Consider the following 26,527-nt stretch of genomic DNA (forward strand, 5'->3'; position numbering starts at 1 on the left):
TTAATTGGGTAATCAAATATCGAACACATTATATGTACAAGGCTGTTGTACACATAATGAGAATATGATTTTTTGGTTCGTATTTAAATAAATATATGATTTACCGAAATTATATTATAATTAATGTAATTATAATTTTCGGTTTAAAATATTATTATGTTTATTTAATTTCTAAAACCCTAAAAAAATAGATATATAAGAATCCCGTTTTTCCTTTGACTGGGTCTAGCAGCCGTCAAAGAAAATTCTTTTCAAAACTGTTTTGGGGATTCCTTCCGTTCATAACCAACTGGGTGGATTACGTAGAGGCCGTGGTCAGATAGATTGCGGCTAGGTTCGACAGCAGATCAGACTACTCGATGTTAAGGTGTCACTGTCTACTCAGAATAAACATTCGGTAATTTCGTAACCTTTATCACCCCGATTCGTTCCTCACACATGGATCCGTGGTTAGGGTCGCCGATTTTTAATTTTTTCACTGCGCCGTAGGGGTGCCAGCGATCCAACAGAGTCTACCTTAACTTATTGCAGTGGGGTTTAGGAAGTGAGAATTGGTTATTTCTTAACACTTGTCACTAGACGAAGAGATTGTTGGCTAACACTTTTGCCTTTAGTATTGATTTTAAAGTATTGATATGTTATCTTTTATGCACAACCGTAAATCTTGGTCCAAAATTCATCGATGCATATAATCAACATCTAGTTTCTCCAAAAGTTTTTCTTGTTTAGGTAGACATAAAGGAAATTGAACAGTAAAATCCCAGTTGTGGCGACCATGAAGACAAGCTAACTTCCAAAAGAAGCTTGGTAGGTCAATATGAGCTTAGGTCATTGCTACTAAAGTTCAACTGTTTTTTTCCCTTTGGTTTGATTAAAAGTTGCTTTTAACACTCAACTTCATTCTCCATATTTCTTTTTGTTAAAAAGGAAATGAACATTTTTTCCTATACGCTGCCTGGAAACATGTATATATATATAAATGGAACTTATTTCTGATTCGAGATGCCTCCTAACATTTACACTGTTCTGTAATTAATTTTAATCATGTAATATTAATTCAAATACAAACTTTGCAAGCCTTTAATTGCCTCGTGGGTACTAACATATACACTTGCCATGATGTTTTCCTCTGCAGGCCCATCCTTATATTTCTTTCAAAAGTAGCAGGATGTGGGCTCAGTATCCAATTCATTTCATTTGCACTGAATGAGGTATTAAAACTTTAAAAGTACAAAATTTTGCCAAAGTGTAAAATTGAATTTTTAAAATGCTAATTGTATAAAAAAAATATTATGAAGGTGTAAAGTTTAGTTCTACAACCTTTGTAATTTGATATAAAATTGTTTGATTTAATTATTCATATGAACCTAAAATATTTAAATGAATTTTATTAAGAACTAGCATAAAACTCCACTAAATAGAATACAGAATAATCAATCCATGAATAAACAGAAGCATCAAAGGTAAAATGTTTTGAAGTTCGTCCTTTCACCTCTTCAAATTAAAAATCTGAGGGTGGATATTCTACTAATTAATGAACTTGGTCCAGTTAGATTAGTCCAACCTGTATGAGTAAGGACAATAAATTTTGTATTATTTAATTATTTTTTTATCAATTTTAATTATAAAATATATTAGATTTCTCAAATAAATTTTTTTTGTCTATTTATGAGTTATCTAATTAATGGGTTTATTTATGAGTTAGGAAGCTACGTTTTGTCCATTGACAATACTCTCCACCAGTTCATATACATACTACCTAACAATGTTAAAAGAGGGGTTTTTTTTTTCTTTTTGCTAGAGAATAATACGAGGGCAGGTTTAAAAAAAATGCAAATGTGGTGTCGAAGGACAATAACTCTGAAATTCTAAATTCATAACCACAAGCAATGTTCAAAACACATCATTGCTAATATGGTGAAGCAATTGTCACTGTTCATTAACTTTCTGAAATAGACGAACTAACTGAAAATCCACCTGCCAACCCAATGTCTCTTAGCCATCTTTTCGGTAAAAATACATGGAGGTACTTGTACTACAAGTTACATTACAGTTTATCCCTTCTGCTAAAAAAATGCACAAATTAATTTTTGTATCTTATTTTAAAGCACAAACTGGTCCTTTTGTGAAAAATTATATTTATTTTTATTGTTAAAAATAGTTCCCCTATGTCGGCATGATGTACACATGGCGTGGTTGTCTGATTATTCAGTTTGCCCGCCAGTTTTTAATTATAGAAATGTATAAAGTTTTTAATAGAACAATCAATTTGCTCTTTGATGTAAGATATAATGGACTAATTTATTTATTTATTTAAGTAGAGAGAATAAAATAAAATCTGAATAGTAATACATTGCCTCCATGGTATTTTTACCCATCATCTCCTGTGTAAGTTTAAGGCCAAGCTGTTTATAGAGAGTTACTTCTCTTTTTGGCTATTGAGTTAATAGCTTCGACAAACTGGGACTGGGGGCTGCCATTCCATGCCATTTGCCACGAAGGATCTTCTATGCTAATGACACAAAAAGCGCCAGAGTTGATGGTAACATCAAAAGGACAAGACAAGGTCAGGGGATCAGACAAGACCTTGAACATGTCTAATCTTTGAGCTTGTAAATAAGCTTGAATCAGTTGTTTAATGTCAAAAGTAAATTCAACTTAAAACTCATCCCATTCTCCAATTTTATCATTCCGATCCTATCAAATTCTAACTCAAACTTGAATAAAAAATACAATCATGGTCTGAAGAAGAAATTAAAGAAAATTGAAAGTATAATAGACAATATTCACTGTTGTCCAATTAGGTCCCAAAGTTGTAAGTAAAAAAAGAAAAAAGAAAAGAAAAGGCAATTAGCGGAAGAGTCCTTTTAAAAAATACAGCTCTCCCTCTTCTTCCTTCGAATCAGGAACCGACACATTTGACATTGGCCATAACACCCGCCCTTTGCAGTTTCCAAAACACCCCAAAAAAAGATAAACAAGAATATACTTTGCTCTGCTCCTCAAAATCCCACTTTTCTTATTCCCTTATATATCATTTTCAACCGACAATAAAGACGCCAGAATTCTTCATCTCTCTCGTTCTTTTATTTTTTTCCTTTCATCCCAATTCTTAACCATAAACCAAGGTAGCATGGAGCTTTTACTTGAATTTTTGTTTACTCTTTCTCTTTCCTTTGTTCTTTCATTTATTATTGCTAAGCTTCTTTCGTTGTCTTCTGTCATTGATCAACATCTCGAGGCTGTTTCAAGATGCATGGAGGTCCCAAATAAGTCCGAAAAATGCGTTCTAGAATGTGAAAAGGGAATTGGGTTTGTTTCAGAAGTTGTAAAGTTTGATGCTTTAGGTGAATCTGTGGAAGAAAAGGGTACCCTTGAAGAGTGTTTGAATGATAGTCATGGACCAACAAAAATCTCAGAGGTAACTGTTGAAGAAATCAGTTCTGGTGAAGAGAATTTTGGTGATAAAACCACTGAGATAGGATTAGCTGAAGAGGATGAAGAAGAGATTGAGGTGTTGGAAGATTGCTTAAACAAGGGTTTATCTGATGACGACTGGGAGGGGATTGAAAGATCTGAATTGGAGAAGGATTTTGGTGCTGCAGTGTGTTTTTTGGAAAGTAGAAACAATGCTGATCAAATTTTGAAACTTGGCGATAATCTAAAGATGCAATTATATGGACTCCAAAAGGTTGCCACTGAAGGGCCTTGCCTTGAGACTCATCCTATGGCATTCAAGTTGTCTGCTCGTGCAAAATGGTAAAAATTCTCCTCTGAATTTGAATAAAAGCCCTTCAAGTGTTTGCTTTTTATTCTTAACTGCAGTCCTGTAAATGAGGATTAGATATAAGGTTGATTTAAATGTCTCAGCTAAAAATCCACAAGTACATTGACATTCAGAGTATTACCTCGCTTCAGATCTAATCTTATGGACAATGGAATCAGATTGTAAGGTGTAATCCGCATGGAGAATGTGCTTTTGTGGCTCATTAAGAATCTGAAGAAACCGGTTTTCATTGTGACAGGAATGCCTGGAAAAGACTTGGGAACATGAGTCCAGAAGCAGCCATGGAGCAATATATCACCCTTCTTTCAAGAAGCATCCCTGGATATGTAAGCTCGCTTTCACCAATTTGCTGTCTACAGTGATTTTGCATCGAGGGAGGGTTCACCATAAATGTTGCTTTGCTTGTTTGTTTGTGTTGCAGGGGGAGAGTAAACAGCATTCTGCAGATGTCAAAGCACCTTGGAAGCTGCCTTTGGATGCTAAAACAATGCCAGCAAACCAAGCAATATCTGTGGATTCCTACAGGTAACTTTCATCTATAATTGGCTCAGACCAATTATTCTTAAATCCAACTTTTCTCGCTCGGCTTACGTTTTTTTTTTTTCATTGGTGTGCAACTCCTACAGGACTTTTAATGAGGGGACAATGTCTGCTGTATACACTTCTTGAAAGGGTATTGCATGTTGATGTTTTATGTTGTATATATTCTTAGTATCAAATTCAATGCTAAACAGTATGGAGGAAATTTCAGCATATGATTCCATACTTTGCTCCCCGGACTTGGGGGTATATGCTGGTCGAATTTTTAAGTTTTTCATATATATTGTACTCATGTCTGAAAATGAAACAGCTTAGGATGATTCATTAAGCCGAATCATCCCAAACAATCAGAAGCTACAAACTGGAACTGGAATGTAGTTATTTAATTTAAAGAGGAGAATTTGTGAATATGTAGACAGGTGGCTTTGAACTTGTCGACACTGTAAAGCTAAACAATATATGCTATCAAAATATTATGCCAAATTTGGGAAATTCAGGCGAACCAAACCAAACCAAATGACTATCAAACATGCAGTCATATCAAGTCCTTATGAAACTTGTGTTCACAAATTCAGGATGACATCTGGTGTTGGTTGGCTCATCATCAACCATCACCCATCTCCCAGCTTCAAACAACCATGGATGAAGAGGGGTTTCTTCAAGATTTTCTGGAACTTCTGCTTAGTTATTATTTCTCACTAAAGAACTAATTCTTTTCAGATCCCAGAGGGCTGATGTTTTGATTCGTTAGATGTTCCTCTGTCAACAATAAAGAATATGTGTTCTGATTCGTATTATTATTATTATTAGATTGAATCCCTAACTTGCATAGAGTTGCTTGCAAGCAGAGTATAACGATCCAATTTACTTCCATTATAAAGTAAATACATTTAAAATTAAATTTAGATTTATGCAGAAAACGAAATATTTTAGACATAACATTAAAAAAATATACATAATTGGTTTGTTTTATAGATGCATATTGTGTGATTCAACGGCATATAATCAAAATAAGTTGAGAAGTTTTGTTTATGAATTTTGGATCCAATATATCCGTATTTTGCATAAATTTAGATAAAATTTAAAAGCAATAATTTGAATATCTCCTATGTTTTGCAAAATAAAATTAATATTTAATATTTTTTACATTAACACCTTTTTGTTTCGAAGACAGGCAGCCCATCTTCGCTGCTTCAATATTTGAGGCTGAAAATATTATTAATGACATCAAAACGAACCGTTTTATAGCATCCTCTGGAACGGTAAAACGGCGCGTATTTCAAACTCCAGAAGATCCAACCTCTTCTTCTTTTCTCACTTGTCACTTTTCTCCGATCCGATCTAGGGTTTGTCCGTCGGAGATCGAAATGGGCGTTGTAATCGAAAGCTCCGTTTGGGTACCTAGTTCTTCCGTCTACATCTTCATTTTCCTTTCTTGTTTCTTCTCACTTTCTCTCTTCCCTTTCTACCTTTCCAAGCACGCCCCTACTAAATCACCTCCTTTCTACGACCACCCAACCTTCGCCTCTTCTCTCCGCTTCCAACGTTACTTTCTCCTTCTCTATTCCCTCGCCTCAGGTAAATTTTTTTTTCTTTTTTTCTGAATTGAAAGGGAAAAAAAGTTTATCTGATTTCTACATAATCGTTTTCGCAGTGTTGGAAGGATTATGGTCTGTGTACGGAGAGTTTGAGCTGGTTTACTATGGAATTACCAAGGAAGATACAGTGACGTTTATGCTTATTGGATTTGGAGCTGCTCTTTTTGTCGGTAGTTTCTTAGGCCTTCTCTCTGATTTAATGTGAGTAAAACTTAATCTTTCCATGTTTCTATTGCCTTTTTTTCAGTGAATTAACCCAATTTATTTATGAATCGTTGGGTGATATAGAATCTGAAAGTTTTGATTATTTTTTCTTTATTTTTTGTCATTCATGTAGAGGTCGAAAGAAATCTTGTTTGGTGTTTTATATCTTTCACCTTGTTGTTGGGATATGGAAGAGGATTACATCAAGTCCTAGCTTTTGGGTAGCAAATGTGTGTTTATCTTTGGCAACATCAATATTTTCCTCCAGTTTCGAGACATGGGCTGTTGTTGAACATGACAAGGTTGGTGCAAAGATACTTTTAGTTCTCTCTGTTGATACATTCCTCGGTTTGCAATCCAAAAGCGACAAGTTTGAACATAATGGTATCAACTTTCTTTGGGTTTTTTTCTTCAGGGTCATAGGCAAGATCTTTTGAATGAAACATTTTGGTTGATGACTTTTTTCGAGTCCGCGGCTTTGATTGGAAGTCAGGTGATGAGCAATTGGATGGTGGGTGGTAATTTGGAGAAAGAAATTGCATGTCCTTCCACTGCAGCTATTCTTACGGCAATAGTAGGCATTATCTGTATTTCCAGAGTTTATGGTGGGAGTCCTCAGACAGTGACCTTTAAGGAATATAAAGTGTCCTTTTACTCATATATCCTTTGTGGTAAGAATTTTCTAGTTCCATTAATTGTTTTTAATTTGTTCATGGAAGCATTCTTGTAACATTGAACATTTTAATATGGCAATTTTAGCAGCCATTTGAAATTAGCTTGATTTGTTACTAAACACTATGAATTATAGTATTAAATGTGTTTCCCATGATTAAATACACGAAACTGTTTTAGATTGGAGTTGCTCCTGAGTTCACTCTCCTTTAAATTTCTTTTACGGGTGATGATGGGTTTGATTGCTACATAATTGTATGATGGAATACTGTTACCAGAAAAGAAAAATGTTTTGACTAGCTAAACTGCTTATGTTCTGCAGATAGAAGGATATGGTTACTAGCATGCGCACAATCTTGCCTTCATTTCTCCATAGTAGTTTTCTGGATTCTCTGGGCCCCGACACTGGTGGTAAGATCATATCTTTTGTTGAGAAGAATGTTTGCTTGGTTCTCAGTTTTTTTATTTCTTTTTGTTAAGTTTTGAACTTGTCATCTTGGAAGCTTTATGTCTTTGAAACCTATCAATTTAAGATAATTTTTTCATGTGTTACAGGCTGATGGTCGAGAAGTGTATCTAGGGTTGATGTATCCATGTGTGTTGGGGGCAAGGATGTTAGGAAGTACACTGTTCCCATGGTTTATTAATGCACCACTTCGAACTGAGGATTGCTTGGTTTATGCATTTATCATACAGGGTCTTCTTTTGTCTATAATAGCTTTTGATTACCAGGTATGTGTACTATGCCTCTATATCTATCTCAATAAATATATAAATTATCATATATATATAAAAATTAGGGACACTTGTTCTTAGTCCACCCATAGCCTCAGAGTTCTGTGGTTTGGATTGCAGGAAATTGGAGCTCTGGTGACACAGTATTTTTTGTTCCATGCCTGCGTTGGCCTAATTCTGCCTTCACTTGCAAGATTGAGGACCATGTACATTACAAGTTTTTGAAGTCGTTTTTTTCAACACCATGCCTCTTATTTGTGAAATTTTAGTTTTAAGTAACTGTGCTTTTAATCATTATTTTTTAGGTATGTGCCAAATGAGTTGCGTGGAGGAATGATAAGCCTTTCCCTAGCTCCAACAAATGCTGCAATTTTGTTTATTCTGATGCAGGTGTGTCCTTGACCCAATTTATGCATCCGTGCACATTCTATATTCATGGATGATTCATTTTACTGGAAAGAGGGGAAATGGCAGTATGAAACCTGATACACCTCTTCTGCCCCTTTTTATCTGCTGTTGTAATAATTTGGTTAAGAATTGTGAATTAGGGCTGACAATGTTTATCCCTAGACCTGAGCTCTTGAGGATAGGAAAATTGGACATGAGCACTCACTGAATCTTGTGGGAGAATATGGAATATGATAATAATGCAAATTTTCTGTTTTTCCTAATGAACTAACTGTCTAGCTTCGTAATGTTGCAGAGAGGCTATTATAGGACTGTTGAGAATTCAGAAGTGATAGCGTTTGCTGCGGTTGGATTGTTCGCGGCAGCTGGTTGCATGTATGTTTTGAAGCGGTTGGGAAAGCAACCATATCAAAACTGGCATAAATTATGATTTTCCATTTCCCATTTTTGCTGGCATTGATGGTTTACTGGAATCTATAATTAATGGCCGATCAATTTGAAGGATCAAACAGCTTTATCGTGGACCTTCAAATTTCTAGTGAATCATATGCAAGGAGGCATTTAACCTATGCAAAAGAGATGAAAGGGCAGAACAGTTTGAAGGATTAGCCAAGTTATCGCAATAACCTCGCAAGATCACTCTGGAAGAAAATACAAGCAACACCGTAATTCAGCCAGTAACAATTGACCATCAAACCCTGCAGGTTTTGTGTTATATCTAATACAAGTGAATATGTTTTGCATTTGAAATTTTGCCTGAAGGTGCAGTTGAAAGGTGGATTGATGTAGCAGAGGGCCTCTCAGTGTTAAGCAGGTTTGAGATTTCACCCAGTATTTAAAGTCATTCCAAGAACAGTGTAGTTCAGATAGATTCTTAGATCTTAATTCATACTTCTGAGAATATTATTATTTGCTTTGATATTATGTACATGAGAAGTCTGTATAAACTGATTCTAATTTTTTTCAGCAATTACATGAGAAAAGGAATAACCATATGTGAAACAAGCGTTCATATTGAGACTAACTGGAAAAGTTAATGGCGATATGAGGAGAAGCCAGTCAAAAACTCTGGGACAACTTGACTGATGGGAAGGGATCGATCCCTAAAAAAAATCTTTTTGATCTCTGATCCATTTCGTAACCACCCATTTTTCACCTTTGATTACGGGACAGCTGGTATGAAGTGATGCCTGCCAAAGCACATTGACAGCATGATGAAACGTGAAATTAACAAACAAATATTAAAACTGCAGCCATACAAATAGTGGAGAAAATGGGTACCGTATCGATCGTATTATTGGGAAACAATGAATAGAACAGAAACCCATCGCCGATGCGTGGCTTCACTTTCAGACCTATACACTTCTTGAAATCATAACTTCCATCCATATTCAACCCATTCTGGACATTGTTCATAGCATTTATATATTGCAGTCAGAAACAACAACTGAGCAATGGGAGAAGCATCAGTTTTGATTCTAAAATCTTACTTCGAATGGAAATGCAGTTTCCCCTCCTCCTTCAACCTCTGACAGATATACTAAAAAGGTAGCAACCTATTTTCGTAACTAGGTCAGCATAAATCTATGATGTAAACAATGAAAATACATATACATAGGTGGTGTTTAAATTATTGATTTGATTAATACCCAAATTGAATTAATTAAAATCATAAAAGTTTTAATTAATCGAATAAAAAATTTCAAAATGTTTTAATTGAGCGAAATAATTTTAGTTAATAAGGACGGTTAATTGAATTAATTAAAATTTTACATTTTTTCATTTTGTTCAAATAAATTTGAAACATGAAAAAATACCATTGCAATATTATTTTTATTTGCTTTTAATTAAAAAAACAAATTACACAATAATAACACTAATTTAAAACCATCATAACAAGTACTATATTAAAAAAAAAATGAGACTTGAGTGATGATTGATGAAATGGAAAAAGAAAATAGTCAAAAGAGGAATAGAAAATGATCTGGTGTCCCATCCAACACTGATTTGAGTTTGACATGGGAAGAAAAACATTTAGGGCTTCTTTCTTTCTTTTCTTTTCTTTTTTTTTTACTTTTTATTTGTTTATTAGTTTAAAAATATATAGATGTATTATGATTTTAAGTTCACTATAATAATTTGTATAAATCCAACTAATTTTAAGTCTATTCTTTAATTTTTATATTTCGAACTTAATATAATGCATTCGGTGGCCGACCGAATTATTAATGCCCCTAAAAATACAGAGAGAAAAAGCAGCAGAAGCAAGGACATAACATACCCTTTGGCTCTTTTGGGGACCGTATTGTTCGACAGGGAACGCATCAAGATGTGAATCGTACTTTTGTCCCAACTCATAGCGCAGAACATTAAAATGCTAAAACCATGACATTGATCCCCCCAACAACGTAAGACCAATTAACCAAAGCTGGTCTGAAAGAGACAAATAGGGAAGCAGTAAATATTGTTTTCAAGTTACCTCATAGTGAGTCCTTGGAAGCTTTGTAGCCTTTGCTATTTTCTCTTCAATGGCGTCCAAAACTCCGGTAGGATCGTCAGAAACACTAAGAAACGTGCCCGTACTGTGTTTTAACAAGGAAGTTTTAGCTTAGCTATGTAAAAAAAAGCATTGTTACAACAAACAACATCAAACAGTTAGCGTACCTACAAAGTTGGAACCCCTACATACCTTGTTCTAACATCCTGTGGACCTTCTGATTCCCCTTTCCGCAAAGCTAATTTGGAAGGTGCAAGGTATGGTTTTGCCAAGTTAATTATATGTTGGCATTGCTCCAGAGTTGCGAATTTCGGAAAATAAAAAGCACGTGGCCTCCAACTTATAACCTGCAATGAATCAGATGATGAAACATCATAAAGATAAGAATGATTTACGATGAATATCGACAACGAAACCCAACCTGAAAAGGAATAACAGAAATAGAATCATCTCCAGTTTTTCCATGTCCCATCAACTCATACTCCACTGAATTAAGCAGCTGCCTCCCTCTCTGCCTTACTCCAGAAACCTACTTCCAAACAATCGGATTAAACAAAAAGATGAAAACAACATTAAAGAATTATATGAGGAAAAGAAAAGATCACCTGAGAGCGAAGGCTTGAACAAAGGAAGCCAAAAACGAAGAAGAAGCAACAGAAAACAATAACAGCAGGAAAATCAAGCTTTGTTTTGGTAGTGTTCCAGTGCCAGTAAGCTTTGCCTTTGGCTTTAGCTTTAGGAGTATAATCAGAGGTTGACATTTCTGAAAGACTAAAAGCTACGTTGTTGTTTGTAGGGTTGCAGGAAACAGGGCGGGAGTTTTTCATTTATAAAATTGAGAAAGTAGAATTTCCAGAAATAGTAATGAATGGGAATGCATGGAAATGAAATTAAAGCCGATCTGTACGTAGATTTGTGTTTGTAATCTGTTTGTTTAGCCAACGGGATTTTGGTTTGGGTCAATAGGATAGGATTATGAATAGTAAAGAATTTAATTAATATTATTTCAAAGTTAACTCAGAAATGATATCTATGATACTATGTGCTGCACAAAGATTCCCAGCCAACCCAGCACACTCTCATTGGACTTTTTACCCTTCAAATCCGTCAAATTAAACCACAGAAAGTAGCAGGCAACGCTCTCTGTTCTATTGCTAACGGGCACTTGAAAATTTTGTTTATTTACAATTTACATCCCTCAAACATTGACTTAATTCATGGCTCCTGATTTGGAGTTGGATTGAAACCATAAAACCATGCAGAACACCCAAATGGACTGTGGAAAGAAAAACATGTCAAAATTCAATCAACTTTTCATGATGGCCCATGCTACACTGGCAATTCAAATTTTAAAGTAACAATTAATTATTAATTTTAAAATATTTATATTATCAATATAATAATTAATTTTATTTTGAATTTAAGGATAATACAATTTAAACTCATCCTATCAAAACATAAATTTTATATTTTGAGTTAATTGTACCAGACATCCTCAAACTATGGTTATTATTTTAAATTGGTCCTTAAATTTCAAAATGTTCTAATTATGTTCCCGAATTATCGATGTTATATCAAGTCCTTCCATTATTGGAACTGCTAATTCAACCGTTAAATGACATGTAAAATCTCATGTGACATAATTTAAAATGAAAATTTTAAATAAAAGTAAAATGTTGTCGCATATCTTTCAAAATTAAAAGCTAAAAATAAAGTAGAACTGGTAGGGGTGTGCATAATTCGGGTAAAACCGAAAAAATTCGGTTAACCGAACGAATTCGGTTAATCGGTCGGTTAACCAAATTTTTTATGTCGGGGGTCGGTTAATTTTTTTATGATTTTTCGGTTAACAGTTAATTCGGTTCGAAAATGGTCGGTTAACCGAATTTTTTCGATTAACCGAAAAAATTAATAAATAAAATTATCCAACCAAACCCAATTACCCAACCCAATTACCAACCCAACCCAATTATTCAGTTAACTGAAAAAATTAATAAATAAAATTATCCAACCAAACCCAATTACCCAACCCAATAAAACTAAGGCCCCGTTCTCCTATGCTTAAGTGATGGGCTTTTATATGAAAAAGCACTTTTCCATCAAAAGCAATAAAGAACCCATTTCATTTAGAACTAAAATTTTAACTTATTGCAAGTGCTTTTCAGCAGATGAAAAGCAGAAAAATTTAGCTTTTCCAGCTAAAAAGAACTTTTGGGTTGTTCATTTACATTTTTAGCCACACCACACATTTGTTCTTCTCTGCTGGTTCTTTTTTGCTGGTGCTGGTGTTCCCAACGGCTACCCTTTTTCCTCCAAATTTTGTTCTCTGCTGGTTCTCTGCTGGTGCTGGTGTTCCTCTGCTGGTGCTTGTTCTTTGTTCCTCTTCTCCACTTCTCAAAAGCCTCTGGTTCTTTGTTCCTCTTCTCCCCACCACCGGTGAGTTTATCTTTTTTTTTTCGTCTGGGTAACTCCATTTTTTTCACATTTCTTTTACTGCTAGTGATGTCTTGGGAAATTCTGAATATTTTTTATTTTTTCCTTATTTATGAGGTTATTGAGAAAAATATAGACATTGAAGGAATAAAAGAGAGAAACCAATTGATTTTTATATTATTCTAAATTGATTTATTAATAATTTGATTCGGTTTGAGTACTCTTTGGTTCTAGACTATTGAATTTCTACTTTCATTGACGTGATTGTTGCTCCTCAACTCTGTTCCACCATTGAATTGCAACTTCAAAAATAGAACCTTTCTAGGTTCAACCGTAGGTTTTCACTTAAAATAAACTTCTACCATGACTTCCAATCCTAATATTCTTCAATGTGTCCCTTCCCATGAAAATTATCAACTTTTGATCTTCACTCATCGACCACTCAATTCTAGGGCTCTTCCAATTCATCTCTTGCAAAATCTATGAAGACAAGGGTTATAAGTGGAACCTCCATTCGTGCCCATTTGAATATCCACGTCATTTTGTTGTCACAAAGCTTGTATTATCTGCAACAATTCTTCAGTCTGCACCTCATCTTGAACATTGGGCATCCAATCATATCTTTAAAAACAATTTCTAACATAAGCTTTGATGCCTATTTGATGGAAATTAAGAAAATATGATGAATCGACAAGGATTATATATTATCTTTATTAAAACTCTATTAATGATAATAAATCTATTACGAAAAATTATATTAATCCTCTAATAAAATATTTATACGAAAAAACTCTAGTTACTATGCAATGGACAATTTTTCCATGTTTTTGAGCAAGAAGTTTTACCCAAAATATTTATACGAAATACTCCATTTACTTAAGCAAAAGTTGCTTCTTTTATCTTTCTCTTTCTTTGTTGAGTAGCATTGTCGGTTCTGTTGGTTATTTTAATATTATACCTATATATAACACTAATGTGTATATTCTGCTATTATTATTGGTGGGAGAGTGTATCAAAATGGAGTCACCCATAATATTTTTTAAATAGTTAATTGATACAAAAAATAGATGTTTCCTTAGAATAAGGACATACATATCTTTTACTGTTATTTGTTCATGCATATAGTTAAAATTTTGATACATATGTAAACAAATATACTTATGTGACATTTGATTTTCTTGATTGCTTTACTGGCTGAAACGAATCTGTTCGTATACATAATAGATGAGTACTTCAGCGGTTGAAGTTAGTGATGAAAAAGTGAAAGAAATGTGGGATAAGAGATTGACTGAAATATTTTGTGATATTTGTATTAAAGAGATATTGAAAGGCAATAGGCCTAGTACTCATTTCACAAAAGATGGATGGTTGAAAATAATGACCATCTTTAAGAAAGAAACGGGAATTGATTTTTCACAAAGACAACTTAAAAATAGGTGGGATGCCCTAAAAAAGAATAGAAAGCTTGGAAGAAACTTAAAGGCAAGTGTCTAGGGTGGAATCCTATAAAAAGAACTGTTGATGCATCGGATGATTGGTGGGGGAGTAGGCTCCAGGTACATTAATAATTCTGAATATTTTTATTTTTTTCCTTATTTATGAGGTTATTGATAATTACTGTTATTAAACTATCATTTTATATGTAGGTTGTGCCTGAAGCTAAAAAATTTAGAACATCGGGCATTGATCCTGAATTCGAAGCGAAGTTGGACCAAATGTTCATGGGGATAGTTGCAACAGGTGATAAAGCATGGGCACCTTCTTCTGGTACACTCCGTAGTGATTTTTTTGAAGATGTTAACAACGAAATACCTGAAGAGAATGAAGAAGAAAATATGAGAAATGATGTTCACATTTTAAATGATGTTCACATTTCAAATGATGTTCACATCTCAGATGATGTTCAAATTGATGGAAACGGTCAAAAAAGGAAAAACCCTGAGATATCAAGTTCACGTTTTAAAACTGGAATAAAGAAATCCTCAAAGCAAATTGGAGGGGCTGCAAGATTATCTAGTCAAATAGAAAAATTATGCAGTGCAGCTGACAATATGAGTCAAGCCACATCTAGTTTGACTCCTGTTATGGATCCATATGGTATTCCACAAGCAGTCAAAATGCTTGACAGCATGTCGGAAGAAGTTCTAGAAGCTAGTCCGCTATACTTTTTCGCACTTAAATTACTGCTCAATAAGGATAAGCGAATTATGTTTTTATCAATTAATCCCAAGATTAGAGCTTTGTGGCTTAAGACTGAAATGGATGATAGTTGAAAATTTTCTGATCTTCTAGGGTTCAAAGATATCTATTATGTGACTAGCTGACAATGCTAAACTAGTTTTATCAATAGTTATTTATGTTTGGTTTTTGGATATTGAATTTATGTTCTACTTTTTTATGTGTAATCTAGTTTTATTAATAGTTGTTTATGTTTGGTCTTTAGATATTGAATTTATGTTCTACTTATTTTTATTAAATTAGTTTTATCAATAGTTGTTTATATATGATTTTACAACGTAAATTTATTCACAATGTGATGAGTATAGTTGACGATTTGCGGTGATGAAAGTGATGAAGAAAGAGAAAAGAAAGAGATTTTACAACGCATAGAATGTTTTAACCGATTATTTGTTGTTGCATCTTCTTCCATGCAATTATATTACGAGAAGTATATATTGAGGCAACCATGCATGGATTCAAAACAGTCAGGTGAGACATGGATCCGAGAGATCCTTGATGGTCACGAATCACGTTGTATGATTAATTTTAGGATGTCTAAAATGGTATTCACAAGTTTGTTGAGAGTTATGGAGACAAGATACAACTTGCAAACTTCAAGAAACATATCTTCTAGTGAAATGTTGGGAATTTTTTTATACATCTTGGGCACCGGAGCAAAAGTTTCCCAATGTCGAGAAAGATTTCAAAGGTCTGGATCAACAATAAGTTGACACTTTGCAATTGTGCTTGAGAAAGTTTCAAGGATGGCCACTGATCTAAATGCACCTGAAGATCCTTTTTTTAGCTCAATACCCGAACAAATACGTAAAGATTCTAGATATATGCCGCATTTTAAGGTTAAAATTTAATTTTATATTATTATAGTTTGATATATTTGGTTAACTAAAAATATGCACGAGAGTAATATGATTATTTGTTCAGGATTGCATAGGTGCAATTGATGGTACTCACATTGTGGCTATTCGTCCACCAAATGAACGAATTCCTATATTGGAAGAAAAGGTATCCCGACTCAAAATGTTATGGCAGTATGTGATTTTAATATGTGTTTCACATTTGTCATGGCTGGATGGGAAGGATCGGCACATGACACTATAATATTTCTTGATGCAATTCGAGATCCAAAATACAAATTTCCGCACCCACCAAATGGTTAGATATTTTATTTATATGTGATTTTTTAAATAATAAAGTATAAGTTCTTTAATTGATAATTTTTATAAAAAAATTCTTGAATTAATTGTTTGTTATATTATGACTTGTAGGAAAATATTATCTTGTTGATTCTGGATATCCTCAAATGAAAGGTTATCTTGGACCATATAGAGGTCAGCGATATCATTTACCTGGCTTTCGTAGAGGTAGACCGATATCTGGTAAAGAAGAGATATTCAATCATTCACATTCATCATTACGTAGTGTGATTGAACGAACTTTTGGTGTTTTGAAAAAAATGGGCCATTTTAAGGGATATGCCAAGTTATAGTTTTGAAAAGCAAACGATGATCGTTGTTGCTACAATGACGATACACAATTTTATTCGAAAACATGTAGGTCGAAATGATGCAGATTTTATGGAATACGAAGATATTAACTGGGCATATGAGAATAATATTGATTCAGAAAATGCGCATGGTCGAGAAAGTGATGATGACGACGACGACGACGATGATAGTGATGATGACGGTGAATCAAACAATTTTAGTGGTTTTGAAATGGAATTAACAAAAGATGCTATAGCTTATAGTTTAATGAATTCACTTTAAATTGTAAATGCTATTGTAAAATTTTTAGTATTTATATCTGATATATAAATATTATCCCCTTTTTAAAACTTCAATCTAAATATATGTAATATTTTAATTTGTTAGGTTTCTATTTTTTATGTTATGTTAATATCTAATATGAGTTATATATTCAAATACGTTTTAAAATAAAATAATACAAATGTGTTAAAAGCATTAATTAAAAATAAAAATAATTTTTATAATAATACAATTGTGTCAATATCTAATTACAAATATTTAATTATTTAAATATAGTTTATATATTCTAATTAAATTTAATAAATAATTAATATTAATTACTTAGAAATATTTAAAATTAATATTATATATTAAAATATTAACAATAAGTTATAATAAATTATTTTTATATTTTTGCTAAAATATCATAATATTAACTAATTTGAACATTATTTAAATACATATTTGTTACTTTATAATATTATGTCTAAAATGGACATTTTATTCTTCAAAAGCACTTTTTGACAGCAATACCAAACACTCAAAATTTTCAACAGCACTTTTCAAAAGCACTTCTTAAAATCACTTTTCTATAGTACTTTTCAAAAGTATTTTTCAAAAGCAATGAAGAACTGACCCTAAAACTAAAGTCTACCCAATTACCCAACCCAATAAAACTAAAACTAAAGTCTACCCAATTATCAACCAATAAAAATAAAACTAAAGTCTAACTCTTAAGTATCTACCCAATTACACATGTTTTTTTTAGGTTTAATGCAAATGGAAATTTTGGAGAGAAGAAATGGATATAAATGGAGAATATTAAAGACTTACATTTCAACTATGTGTTAATTTCAAGAATTATGTAATGTTTTTAATTATGTAGTGATTCAAAGACTTATGTAATATTTTTAATTATGTAGTGATTCAATTCGGGTAATTCAGGTAATTCAGTTAATTCGGGTAATTCGGTTAATTTGGTTAATTTTTAACCAAAAATAAAAACCATACAATTTTCGGTTAATTCGGTTAACCGACCTAATTAACCGAAAAAATTTCAGTTTGGTTATTTTTTTTTAAATTCAGTTCGGTTAACGGTTAAAAATTTTAGAAGGTCGGTTAATTCGGTTATAGCTATTTCAGGTCAGTTAACCTGTCGGTTAACCGAATGCACACGCCTAAGAACTGGAAAAGAGAGAGTGGACAATAGCTTTTGTAAAAGTTCCAAAAACCTTAAAATCAATATTTTTACAACATCCATTTTTCTTTAAAATTTTCATTCTAAATTACGTCATGTAAGATTTGACATCTCATTTAACGGCTAAATTAACTATTTTAATAACGGAAGGATGTTATTGATATAACATTAATAGTTTGAGGATGTAATTAGAATGAGGATCATAGTTTGAAAATATTTTGTACAATTAATTATAGAGATTATACATTACTAGATTGGTTGCACACCCATAATGTGACTGAAATAATATTATGTGACAAATATTTTTATTAAAATTTAAATTAAAATCAAATTATGTTTTGGTTTTAATGGTAAATTTAAAATTTTCATATGCACCATGATCTTGGTTCAAATCTTATTTTGGGTAATTTTTTATTGATCTATAAAATATAAAAAGACAAAAACGTTTCCATAATAATGTAACTTACTTTATATATAGAAGGGTATTTTAGTAATTTTTTAATTGAGTTTGTGTCTGATTGACTCGTTACACCTAAAGATTGCAAAACCCAAACTGCCTAATAGATTCCAAATTGATTCACTCCAAATGGAGTGGATTTTTTTGTTTGAAAAGTGGATGGGGGGCGGGGTAAAAATTTTGCTTTTAGATAGTGGGTATAAAGTTGTTATGGTAATTGCTTGCCCCACCCCGACTCGCTCTACTATATAAAACTACCATTTTATCCTTATATATTAGACCTAATTATGGGCCGGGTCAATGCAAAATTTTAGGCCCGTTTTCTAAGTTCAAGCCTAGGTCAGCCCAAAAAATGGGCTTAAAGTTTTGTCCATGCCTAGCCCAGATAAAAGATGCTAAACCCGAGCCCAGCCCGGCCCAAAAAATGAACTCTCAACATTTACATATTGTGTCAATTTAATCTTAATTTTTAAAAATTTAGTACTTAATATTTACACATTACCTAAATTTATCATTTTTACATGAAGATATGTTTTAATACATAATGTGTAAATTAGAAATCTTGGCTTTCAGATACTTCAAATGACTAAGAACTTGATATCTCTCAATGATAATTAATTCATTTTTGTTAGCTCGAGTGATCGTCATTGATGGAGTAAGTCAAAACTAAAAAAACAAAATTAAATTTTTTGAAAGTTGTTTCACTTACAATTGGATTGAATTAATGAAGTGGGTATTTTTTTATTTTCAAGAAATTGAATTGGCTATTTATCAAATTTTGGATCAGTCCTTTTTTTGTTGTTCATTTTTTCATTAAATAAAACATGGATGCAATGTTGGAAAGGGTAACAAATAAAAACAAAACTGAAAAAAGGTTAAATTACACAATGTGTAAATATTGAGGGTTCAATTTTTTAGGACCAAGACTAAATTGGCACATTATGTATAAATGTTTAGGGTTAAAGTTGTTATTATGACAATTCTAAAAGCTATCACGTCAACTTTCCATTAGTCATTTAATGGTTGGTAACCAAAAAGAATTTATTAATAGTTGGGTGACTACCGGTGTAATTTATTCTATTTTTATATGATATTTATATGAATCTTGTAAATTGAATTTATTATCTACAATATATATAAAAGTACAAGTTTGAAATTTTTTGATTTGATAAAATTATCTTTTATTATTTATCATTTTATTGCATTGACATTTAAATAATTTTATTTTATTATTAAAATTTGAATATTAAAAATATTTTATAAAATATATTAATCCATACCCATACTACAAAATATTTTTCCTCAAACCTACTCAAATATATTATATCAAGCCTAAACTCAAATAGTATAAACCCAAAATTAACTTGTTATATTTCAAATGTCAAGCCCAAAATAAATAAAATAAACATAATACCCAAACACAATTTGTATAAGTTAAAAACCCAATATTACTTTGTTAAATAAAATTGGAATTTATTTAAAAATCATGTCCAATTGTTAAAATTATTAAAATTATTTTGTTGAATTCAACTTCACTACAACATTAATTTTTAGGTACATAGTTTCCAAGTGAATATATATTATTTCAAAATATCACACTAAAAAATGTAACAAAAGAAATTTAAAAATATTAATAATTAAACTTGAATTTAAAAAAATTAAATTAAAGAAACACAAAAATTAAAATTAAAATTAAAATTTATTAAAATGTAAAGATAATGATGTACCATATACAATATGCTAGTTAGATGGAAGCCAGGAAATAAGAAAAATTTTGGTTATAATAAAAGAAAAGATTTATTAGAAGAAAGACTTCTAAAAATCCTAAAAACAAAAATGTAAGTGTTTTATATGTGATGAAGAAGGTCATATAGCACCAAATTGTCCTAATAAAGAAAAAATGCAAGAAAATAATTAAAACACTTGAAGAACAAGATTTAGAAATATGTTCGAAGAGAAAATAAATCGAGGAAATATTATATGAATTAATATCATAAACGGATTTTGATACAGATGAAGAATAATATATATTTTTGTTTAATATAAGAAGCAATTCTAATAATTAGTTAGAAGAAATTCTTAAGAATGAACAACAAGATATAAAATTAGGAAATATAATTAGAGAAGAAAAAGACTTATATGATGAAATGATAGAAATAAAGAATCCTTTCAACTATTAAAAAAAAAAAACTGATATGGAGATTGATGATTTTTCATCACACATAATAGAAGAAATAAAAAATACGTGGGAAAATTAGAACTCACCAAGACTATCAATCAATTCATTACATCTAGATGAAATTGAAGAAATGGATCTAGATAATATTCAGGAAGAATAAAAAGACAAGTCAATTGGAAGAAACAAATAAAAGAAAAATATCAAGGAAGCAACATGGAAAAGCAACATCCATGTCTAAACAAAAAAGGAGGCAACTTGGGAAAGCAACCTCAAGGTTCAGACAAAAAAGGAAGCAATGTGGAAGCAATTACATAACGACAAAAACTATCAAATCAATGATGAGACATCATCCATATAAAAAAAACTGTGCGAGATTCAAAGAAAATTAAACAGAATTCAATAATTCTCCTATAAATAGAGATGAAGGAAGCCTAAGAGAGGCATCGAAGTTAGTTTAGAAAACCTTTTTCTATCCACTTTCATCCACCATCCTCTCTTCATATCTACTTTTCATTCATCATCATCTCTTTTGTAAATTTATAATATTATCTATTGTCTCCCGTAACCCTTGTAATTTTTTATAAAATTTGATTAGGTACTTAATAATTATAGAAAATTTTAAGTAAGTGTCAACATTGTTATGACATGTTCATGTAATTGTTTACCACGTGCTGTAATGGCAGGAGAATTGGTCCATTCATTTCCGGGCCTCAAGTCTATGGGCTTGTTTAATGTTTTTGGAAATCACGGATTTTTCATGGACATAAAAACCCAGCTTTTAGTCAACTACAATTAACAAATTTGTCCTTCAATTATTATATTAGAATATATTATTTGATACATATTTTTATATCCAAAAATGATAATCTTAACTTTTTTTTTAATATTTAATTTGAGATGTGAAATTAATTTGATGTAAGTTAATTGTTACTATTATTAAGTTTAAATTTTCATGATTTTTAGTAGAATAATTTAATGTTAATTATGAATTTATTTAATTTATTAAATATAGTCTGATAGAAGATCAACCCTGAATACTGAAAAATTAACACAATGTCAAAATATACAACAAAATTACAAATATCACATGTCAAATTACGTAGCAAGCATATACAAATGTGTCAACCAAACTCGTGGTATCATGCTTTGATTCACTTTATATCTTAAATTTATCACCAACATTATTAAAAGGAAAAATCTATTGAAATGAATTTAACCTCATTGATTTGTATGCTTAAATTTAAGATAGATATTCAACAAATTTGAAAACTTTTTATTTGTAAACAAAGACTTGTTTCGTAAATAATAGAAAAAAAAACATTCTGGCGTATGGAAAAAAGTATTTTTTATAGCATTTCTCGTTTGATAAAGAGAAAAAAAATAAGCAAAATGAAGTAATTGAACTTTCGCTCCAAATTTAACCATTTCATTTAATAAACAAAATTAAAAGAAAGTTAGTTGAATGATAAGGTTGAAGGCTTACCAATTTTGAAATTTCATATTTGAATCCCGCCCACCCAATGTAAATATATGGAATTCTTTAAATTTATTCTAATTATAATTAATTAATTAGATTTATTGTTATAGTTGTAACTAAAGTTTTTAGAATCAAATTGGTGATTGAATCAGTTAGGTTGTTGTAACATCCCGCTCGACGGAGACTCAATATCAAGTTACTGTTTGGCGTATAAGTTGGTTAAGTCAAGTAGAATTGAGTAAGTAAAGTTTTTGTTTTGGCTGAGTGGCGTACTCTGTGGGATTTGCCGTTTGGCGAACTCTAGGGTTTGATGAACTCTCCTGTTAAGTACCTGCCCACCCTAGATGTTTTGGGCGAACTCGTTAAGTTCGCAATTTTAATAGATTTATTTTTATATTTAGTGTTTATTATGATGACTTAGTTAGTCATGTTGAGGTTAAGTGGAGACCTAGTTAGAACTAAATTAGAATACTGTAGATGACTAGACTTAAAACTTGTTATGTGCATTTAATCATGGGAATTAAGGGTGTTAATGGGATTATCTCATTTTTCCACTAAACCTTGTCTCCGTTGCATGGGTATATAAGGATATCGTTGGCTGCCATGAGTCACCTTTACATCTTCTTCTTCCCAGAATTACTCTACAAGTTTCAGAAAAACCTTATTGTAGAAAGTTGCAGTGAAGAGGGTTCTCAATGTTTAGTGAGTACTTATGTTTGTACCAGCTTACTGGTAATTTCTAAAAAACCTTTAGGTTAATATTGAAGAGATTCATGTGTTTATAATACTGTATGCATAGACCTCAGAATTGTTCGTGAGGAAGGAAACTTCCTGATTCTGGGTTGTTTGATGTCGATTCTTGCATGCATGTTAAGTTTCGATAGTTTAATGATCTGATAAGGATATTTATCTTTCTTTTAGCTCAAGAAGCTAACGAAAGTCCCAACAACAAGTGTAAAAGACCTGCTAAGTAGATCACTGTACTAGATTTTCTAATGAGTTCCTTCTTACTTCCATGTGCTATAAATTCCATTTTTGTATATATATTGTGTAATGTTGAGTATAACTACTATTTTAGTCAAATTTGAGAAATAATCTTTTAGTTAAACTTTGTTTATTTGTTTTAATCAAACTCTAATTAGTCTAGATTATTTTATTATTATTTGACCTATGAATTTAGCCTAAAATAGACTCTTTTACAACTTTAGAAAATACACCCATTAAATATTAGAACTCATAACCCATTTAGAGAATTTTGTGTTTACGTTTTAAGGGTTCTTTGTTTTCGGGTTTTCGAGGTTTAATTTTTATCTCTATTTTTGTACTCTTCGTTCTTTTGCCATTATAGTAAAATTATCTTTGACCGTGGTTTGTTTATCCTCTTTGGAGAGATTTTTCTACGTTAAATTTGTGTGTTTAATTTTTCAATTTATTCTGCTATTTTTTTACTCGTTGCTTAATCGAGTTGATTCCCAACAAGTGGTATTAGAGCAAGTTCAATTTTCATAGATCAGCCAGTTTAGAAATGGCAGCAACAAGGTTTGAAATTGAAAAGTTCGATGGTGAGACAAATTTCAATCTGTGACAAGTTTGAATGATGGCAATTCTAGTTCAATTCGGCTTGAAAAAGGTTGTTACCGGGAAAAAACCTGAGAATCTAAATAAAACTGAATGAGAAGAGGTTGATGAAAAGGCTTTGTCTGCAATCCAGTTGTGCCTCGCGAATACAGTATTGCAGGAGGTATTGATGGAGAAGACCTCATCTGCATTGTGGAAAAAGTTAAAAACTCTTTATGCGACTAAGTCTCTGGCTAACTGTTTAGTGTTGAAACAACGTCTATTTACGTTTCGCATGCATGAAGGTGAGCTTCTTAGAGTCACTCACATCAGTCAATTCATTACTCTTTTAAATGATTTAAAGAATGTTGAGGTTTAGATTAACGATGAAGATCAGGCTTTGCTATTATTGTGCTCTTTACCCCATTCATACAAGTCTTTCAAGGAGACCCTGATTTATGGTAAAGACAAACTCTCGTTCAAAGATGTGAACGGTCATTTGTTGAGTAGAGACAAACTCGATGATGAGTTTAGTTTGGATAGCAAGGCAGATAGGCAAGCTTCCATTTTGGTAGCATCAAAGAAACGAGACAAAAGGTGTCGCTATTGTAAAAAAATAGGTCACGTCAAAGTAGATTGTTATAAACTACGAAATAAAAGAGCTGCTTAGAGTAACGAGGAAGGTGTAGCTGGTTCTAATTTAGCCGATGAAAGTGGTGATGATTTCTTGTTAGTGTCAACGAGCGATAACTCCAAGCTCACGCCCGAGTGGATCGTAGATTCGGGATGTTCTTTCTATATGTATCCCATAGAGAATGGTTCTTCACATACAGTTCGGTTGAAGGTGGAGTTGTGCACATGGGAAACGATTCATCTAGTAAGGTAATTGGTATTGGTACTATGGGACGATTAGGACACTATCAGATGTCAGGTATGTACCTGATTTACGAAAGAATCTCATCTCTTTGAGTATTTTAGACTTGAAATGATGTAGAATCAACATCGAGTCGAGTGGCATTAAAGTATCTCGTGGAGCTCTCATTTTGTTAAAAGGTAAAAGAATCGACAGTCTTTATATTCTGGAAGGTTCTACAATGACCGGTGAAATCAGACGTCCCTCGTTCGTAACAGAGTCGAAGTCAACTCGTTTGGAGCGAAAGTAACTTGGTCATAGGAGGGAAAAATGTATGACCATTTCATTGAAAAAAGGTTCTCTTTTGGATACATGTTTTGAAAAGTTAGGCACTGTGTTCGTGAAAATTAGACTTGAGTTAGTTTTAATTTGGCAGTGTACAAGTCAAAGGCTAGAAGTCTTCCAGTTTCTAAGCACAGATTCAGCTCAGTTAATTCCATGCATAGTTCAAGATAGGCCCGTGACGGGCTTTGGCAAAGATGGCATTGTTGAAATATGAGTCAAGGTGGAGATTTGTTGAGTATGACTCTGATTTCAGTCAAATTTGAGAAATAATCTTTCAGTTAAACTCTGTTTATTTATTTTAATAAAACTCTGATTAGTCTAGATTATTTTATTATTATTTGACCTATGAATTTAGCCTATAAATAGGCTATTTTACAACCTAAAAAAATACACCCATTAGAGATTAGAACTCATAACACATTTAGAGAATTTTGTGTTTACGTTTTAAGGGTTCTTTGTTTTCGGGGTTTAGTTTTTATCTCCATCTTTTGTACTCTTCGCTTTTTTGCCATTATAGTAAAATTATCTTTGCCCGTGGTTTTTTCATCCTTTTTGGAGGGGTTTTCCCACGTTAAATTTGTGTGTTCAATTTCTTAATTTATCTCGCTATTTTTTTACTCGTTGCTTAATCGGGTCGATTCCCAACATGTAAGGTAAGTAATCTTTCTCAATAACGTATAAATGGTGTCTGTGTTGTTGGTGCTTACCCAACGCCATCAGAGTGAGTATGGTCTGTTTATGTTACAAAGTAAACAGCTTCTTTATTGTCCAAGCTCATACCATCGATATGCGATATGTGATATGTGATGTAAGATATGTGAGATGAGATGTTGATGAATGGGGATTATGTTTGTGATGCCTCCGATAGGGTAACTCTACTGCAAATCGGACTGATAGATCACGAGAAAACATACTTGGCTGATCAGAAATGATATAAAGAGTTAAAGAAGTGTATGCATATGAATATGACTGGTCGATATGCTTCTAAATCTGAATTCTGGGTACGAGGTTGGCATAAGAATGGGTTAAGAATTTGTTATGGTTAAGCTGGCGAATAGTGACTGCCCCTATGTCGTGTTAAGTGGATATATCGGGTCTATCTGTATTCTGTGAATGCTAATGGGCGTATTATGACCATTGTGTTTAAACCCTCCTAAAAGGTTTGATATCATCTCGGGTATTATTGTGTGTAATTTATATGTGCTTTCTTTGTCCTTGGAACTTACTAAGTTTGTTTGAACTTACTTTATTACCTTTTCATTTTCAGGAGTGTTGATTGAAGGAAAAGAATTTTGAAGGGACTACACCAGAGCACTGTTGATTGTGAGCCTTCTATTAATTTCTATATCATGCATACCGTAGGCAGGGTGGCGTGTAGAAATATTTTGTATTACCTATTGTAATGATTTGCATTTTTTGTTAAACTTTGTTTTATGAAATCTTTTGTAAACTCCAGTAGTATATATATGTGTGTGTTTTTTATTGAATGAGCTATGGTTTGTGAGATAATATTTTAGGTGTATATGTCAAACTGTTTTGAATGATAGTTAACTGCTAATGATGCACTTGAAACTTTTGTAAACTCTATCGATTTTTATAAG

At 32.2% G+C, this 26,527-nt stretch overlaps 4 protein-coding genes across 7 annotated transcripts; 3 read left to right on the forward strand and 1 right to left on the reverse strand.

Moving 5' to 3' along the window:
• The first annotated feature begins 2,865 nt into the window (after positions 1 to 2,865).
• LOC105804003 (acyl-CoA-binding domain-containing protein 3) lies at positions 2,866 to 5,130 on the forward strand. 3 transcript variants are annotated; one of them, XM_012636479.2, is made up of 5 exons: positions 2,866 to 3,759; positions 4,026 to 4,113; positions 4,209 to 4,312; positions 4,414 to 4,460; positions 4,903 to 5,130. In XM_012636479.2, the coding sequence occupies exons 1-4, from the start codon at positions 3,134 to 3,136 to the stop codon at positions 4,454 to 4,456; spliced, it is 861 nt and encodes a 286-aa protein (XP_012491933.1). In that variant the 5' UTR covers positions 2,866 to 3,133; the 3' UTR covers positions 4,457 to 4,460; positions 4,903 to 5,130. The 3 variants fall into 3 exon arrangements, with proteins under 3 accessions (XP_012491933.1, XP_012491932.1, XP_012491934.1); XM_012636480.2 differs by lacking the exon at positions 4,903 to 5,130 and having other exon boundaries at positions 2,871 to 3,128; positions 3,242 to 3,759; positions 4,414 to 4,719; XM_012636478.2 differs by lacking the exon at positions 4,903 to 5,130 and having other exon boundaries at positions 2,868 to 3,759; positions 4,414 to 4,719.
• Positions 5,131 to 5,571: 441 nt separating this feature from the next.
• Positions 5,572 to 8,939, forward strand: LOC105804001 (uncharacterized). Its single transcript, XM_012636476.2, has 9 exons — positions 5,572 to 5,905; positions 5,982 to 6,126; positions 6,263 to 6,431; positions 6,545 to 6,800; positions 7,124 to 7,212; positions 7,357 to 7,533; positions 7,657 to 7,742; positions 7,842 to 7,926; positions 8,240 to 8,939. Exons 1-9 carry the CDS (start codon positions 5,695 to 5,697, stop codon positions 8,372 to 8,374), a joined length of 1,353 nt encoding a protein of 450 aa, XP_012491930.1. The 5' UTR covers positions 5,572 to 5,694; the 3' UTR covers positions 8,375 to 8,939.
• A 54-nt stretch (positions 8,940 to 8,993) lies between these two features.
• LOC105804002 (probable prolyl 4-hydroxylase 9) lies at positions 8,994 to 11,444 on the reverse strand. The gene is made up of 8 exons (XM_012636477.2): positions 11,047 to 11,444; positions 10,863 to 10,970; positions 10,634 to 10,788; positions 10,424 to 10,526; positions 10,226 to 10,321; positions 9,435 to 9,500; positions 9,226 to 9,345; positions 8,994 to 9,134 (listed from the first exon to the last, which is right to left on the reverse strand). Exons 1-8 carry the CDS (start codon positions 11,266 to 11,268, stop codon positions 9,048 to 9,050), a joined length of 957 nt encoding a protein of 318 aa, XP_012491931.1. The 5' UTR covers positions 11,269 to 11,444; the 3' UTR covers positions 8,994 to 9,047.
• A 1,141-nt stretch (positions 11,445 to 12,585) lies between these two features.
• On the forward strand, positions 12,586 to 15,295 carry LOC105801079 (uncharacterized). 2 transcript variants are annotated; one of them, XM_052624525.1, is made up of 3 exons: positions 12,586 to 12,877; positions 14,099 to 14,430; positions 14,521 to 15,295. In XM_052624525.1, exon 3 carries the CDS (start codon positions 14,590 to 14,592, stop codon positions 15,145 to 15,147), a length of 558 nt encoding a protein of 185 aa, XP_052480485.1. In that variant the 5' UTR covers positions 12,586 to 12,877; positions 14,099 to 14,430; positions 14,521 to 14,589; the 3' UTR covers positions 15,148 to 15,295. The 2 variants fall into 2 exon arrangements, with proteins under 2 accessions (XP_052480485.1, XP_052480484.1); XM_052624524.1 differs by lacking the exon at positions 14,099 to 14,430.
• Positions 15,296 to 26,527: the final 11,232 nt, after the last annotated feature.

Source organism: Gossypium raimondii, chromosome 11 (genome assembly GCF_025698545.1).
Source record: "Gossypium raimondii isolate GPD5lz chromosome 11, ASM2569854v1, whole genome shotgun sequence".
NCBI classification, from domain to species: domain Eukaryota; kingdom Viridiplantae; phylum Streptophyta; class Magnoliopsida; order Malvales; family Malvaceae; genus Gossypium; species Gossypium raimondii.

Excerpts from the sequence above, each read along its gene's own strand:
- LOC105804003 (XM_012636479.2), top strand. The coding sequence starts at position 3,134 with ATGGAGCTTTTACTTGAATTTTTGTTTACTCTTTCTCTTTCCTTTGTT. Across the intron at positions 4,114-4,208 it reads CAAGAAGCATCCCTGGATAT|GGGGAGAGTAAACAGCATTC; the intron begins GTAAGCTCGCTT and ends TTTGTGTTGCAG. Across the intron at positions 4,313-4,413 it reads ATATCTGTGGATTCCTACAG|GACTTTTAATGAGGGGACAA; the intron begins GTAACTTTCATC and ends CAACTCCTACAG.
- LOC105804001 (XM_012636476.2), top strand. The coding sequence starts at position 5,695 with ATGGGCGTTGTAATCGAAAGCTCCGTTTGGGTACCTAGTTCTTCCGTC. Across the intron at positions 6,432-6,544 it reads CTGTTGTTGAACATGACAAG|GGTCATAGGCAAGATCTTTT; the intron begins GTTGGTGCAAAG and ends TTTTTTCTTCAG. Across the intron at positions 6,801-7,123 it reads TTACTCATATATCCTTTGTG|ATAGAAGGATATGGTTACTA; the intron begins GTAAGAATTTTC and ends TATGTTCTGCAG.
- LOC105804002 (XM_012636477.2), bottom strand. The coding sequence starts at position 11,268 with ATGAAAAACTCCCGCCCTGTTTCCTGCAACCCTACAAACAACAACGTA. Across the intron at positions 10,971-11,046 it reads GTTCAAGCCTTCGCTCTCAG|GTTTCTGGAGTAAGGCAGAG; the intron begins GTGATCTTTTCT and ends GTTTGGAAGTAG. Across the intron at positions 10,527-10,633 it reads CCACAGGATGTTAGAACAAG|TACGGGCACGTTTCTTAGTG; the intron begins GTATGTAGGGGT and ends GTTAAAACACAG.
- LOC105801079 (XM_052624525.1), top strand. The coding sequence starts at position 14,590 with ATGTTCATGGGGATAGTTGCAACAGGTGATAAAGCATGGGCACCTTCT.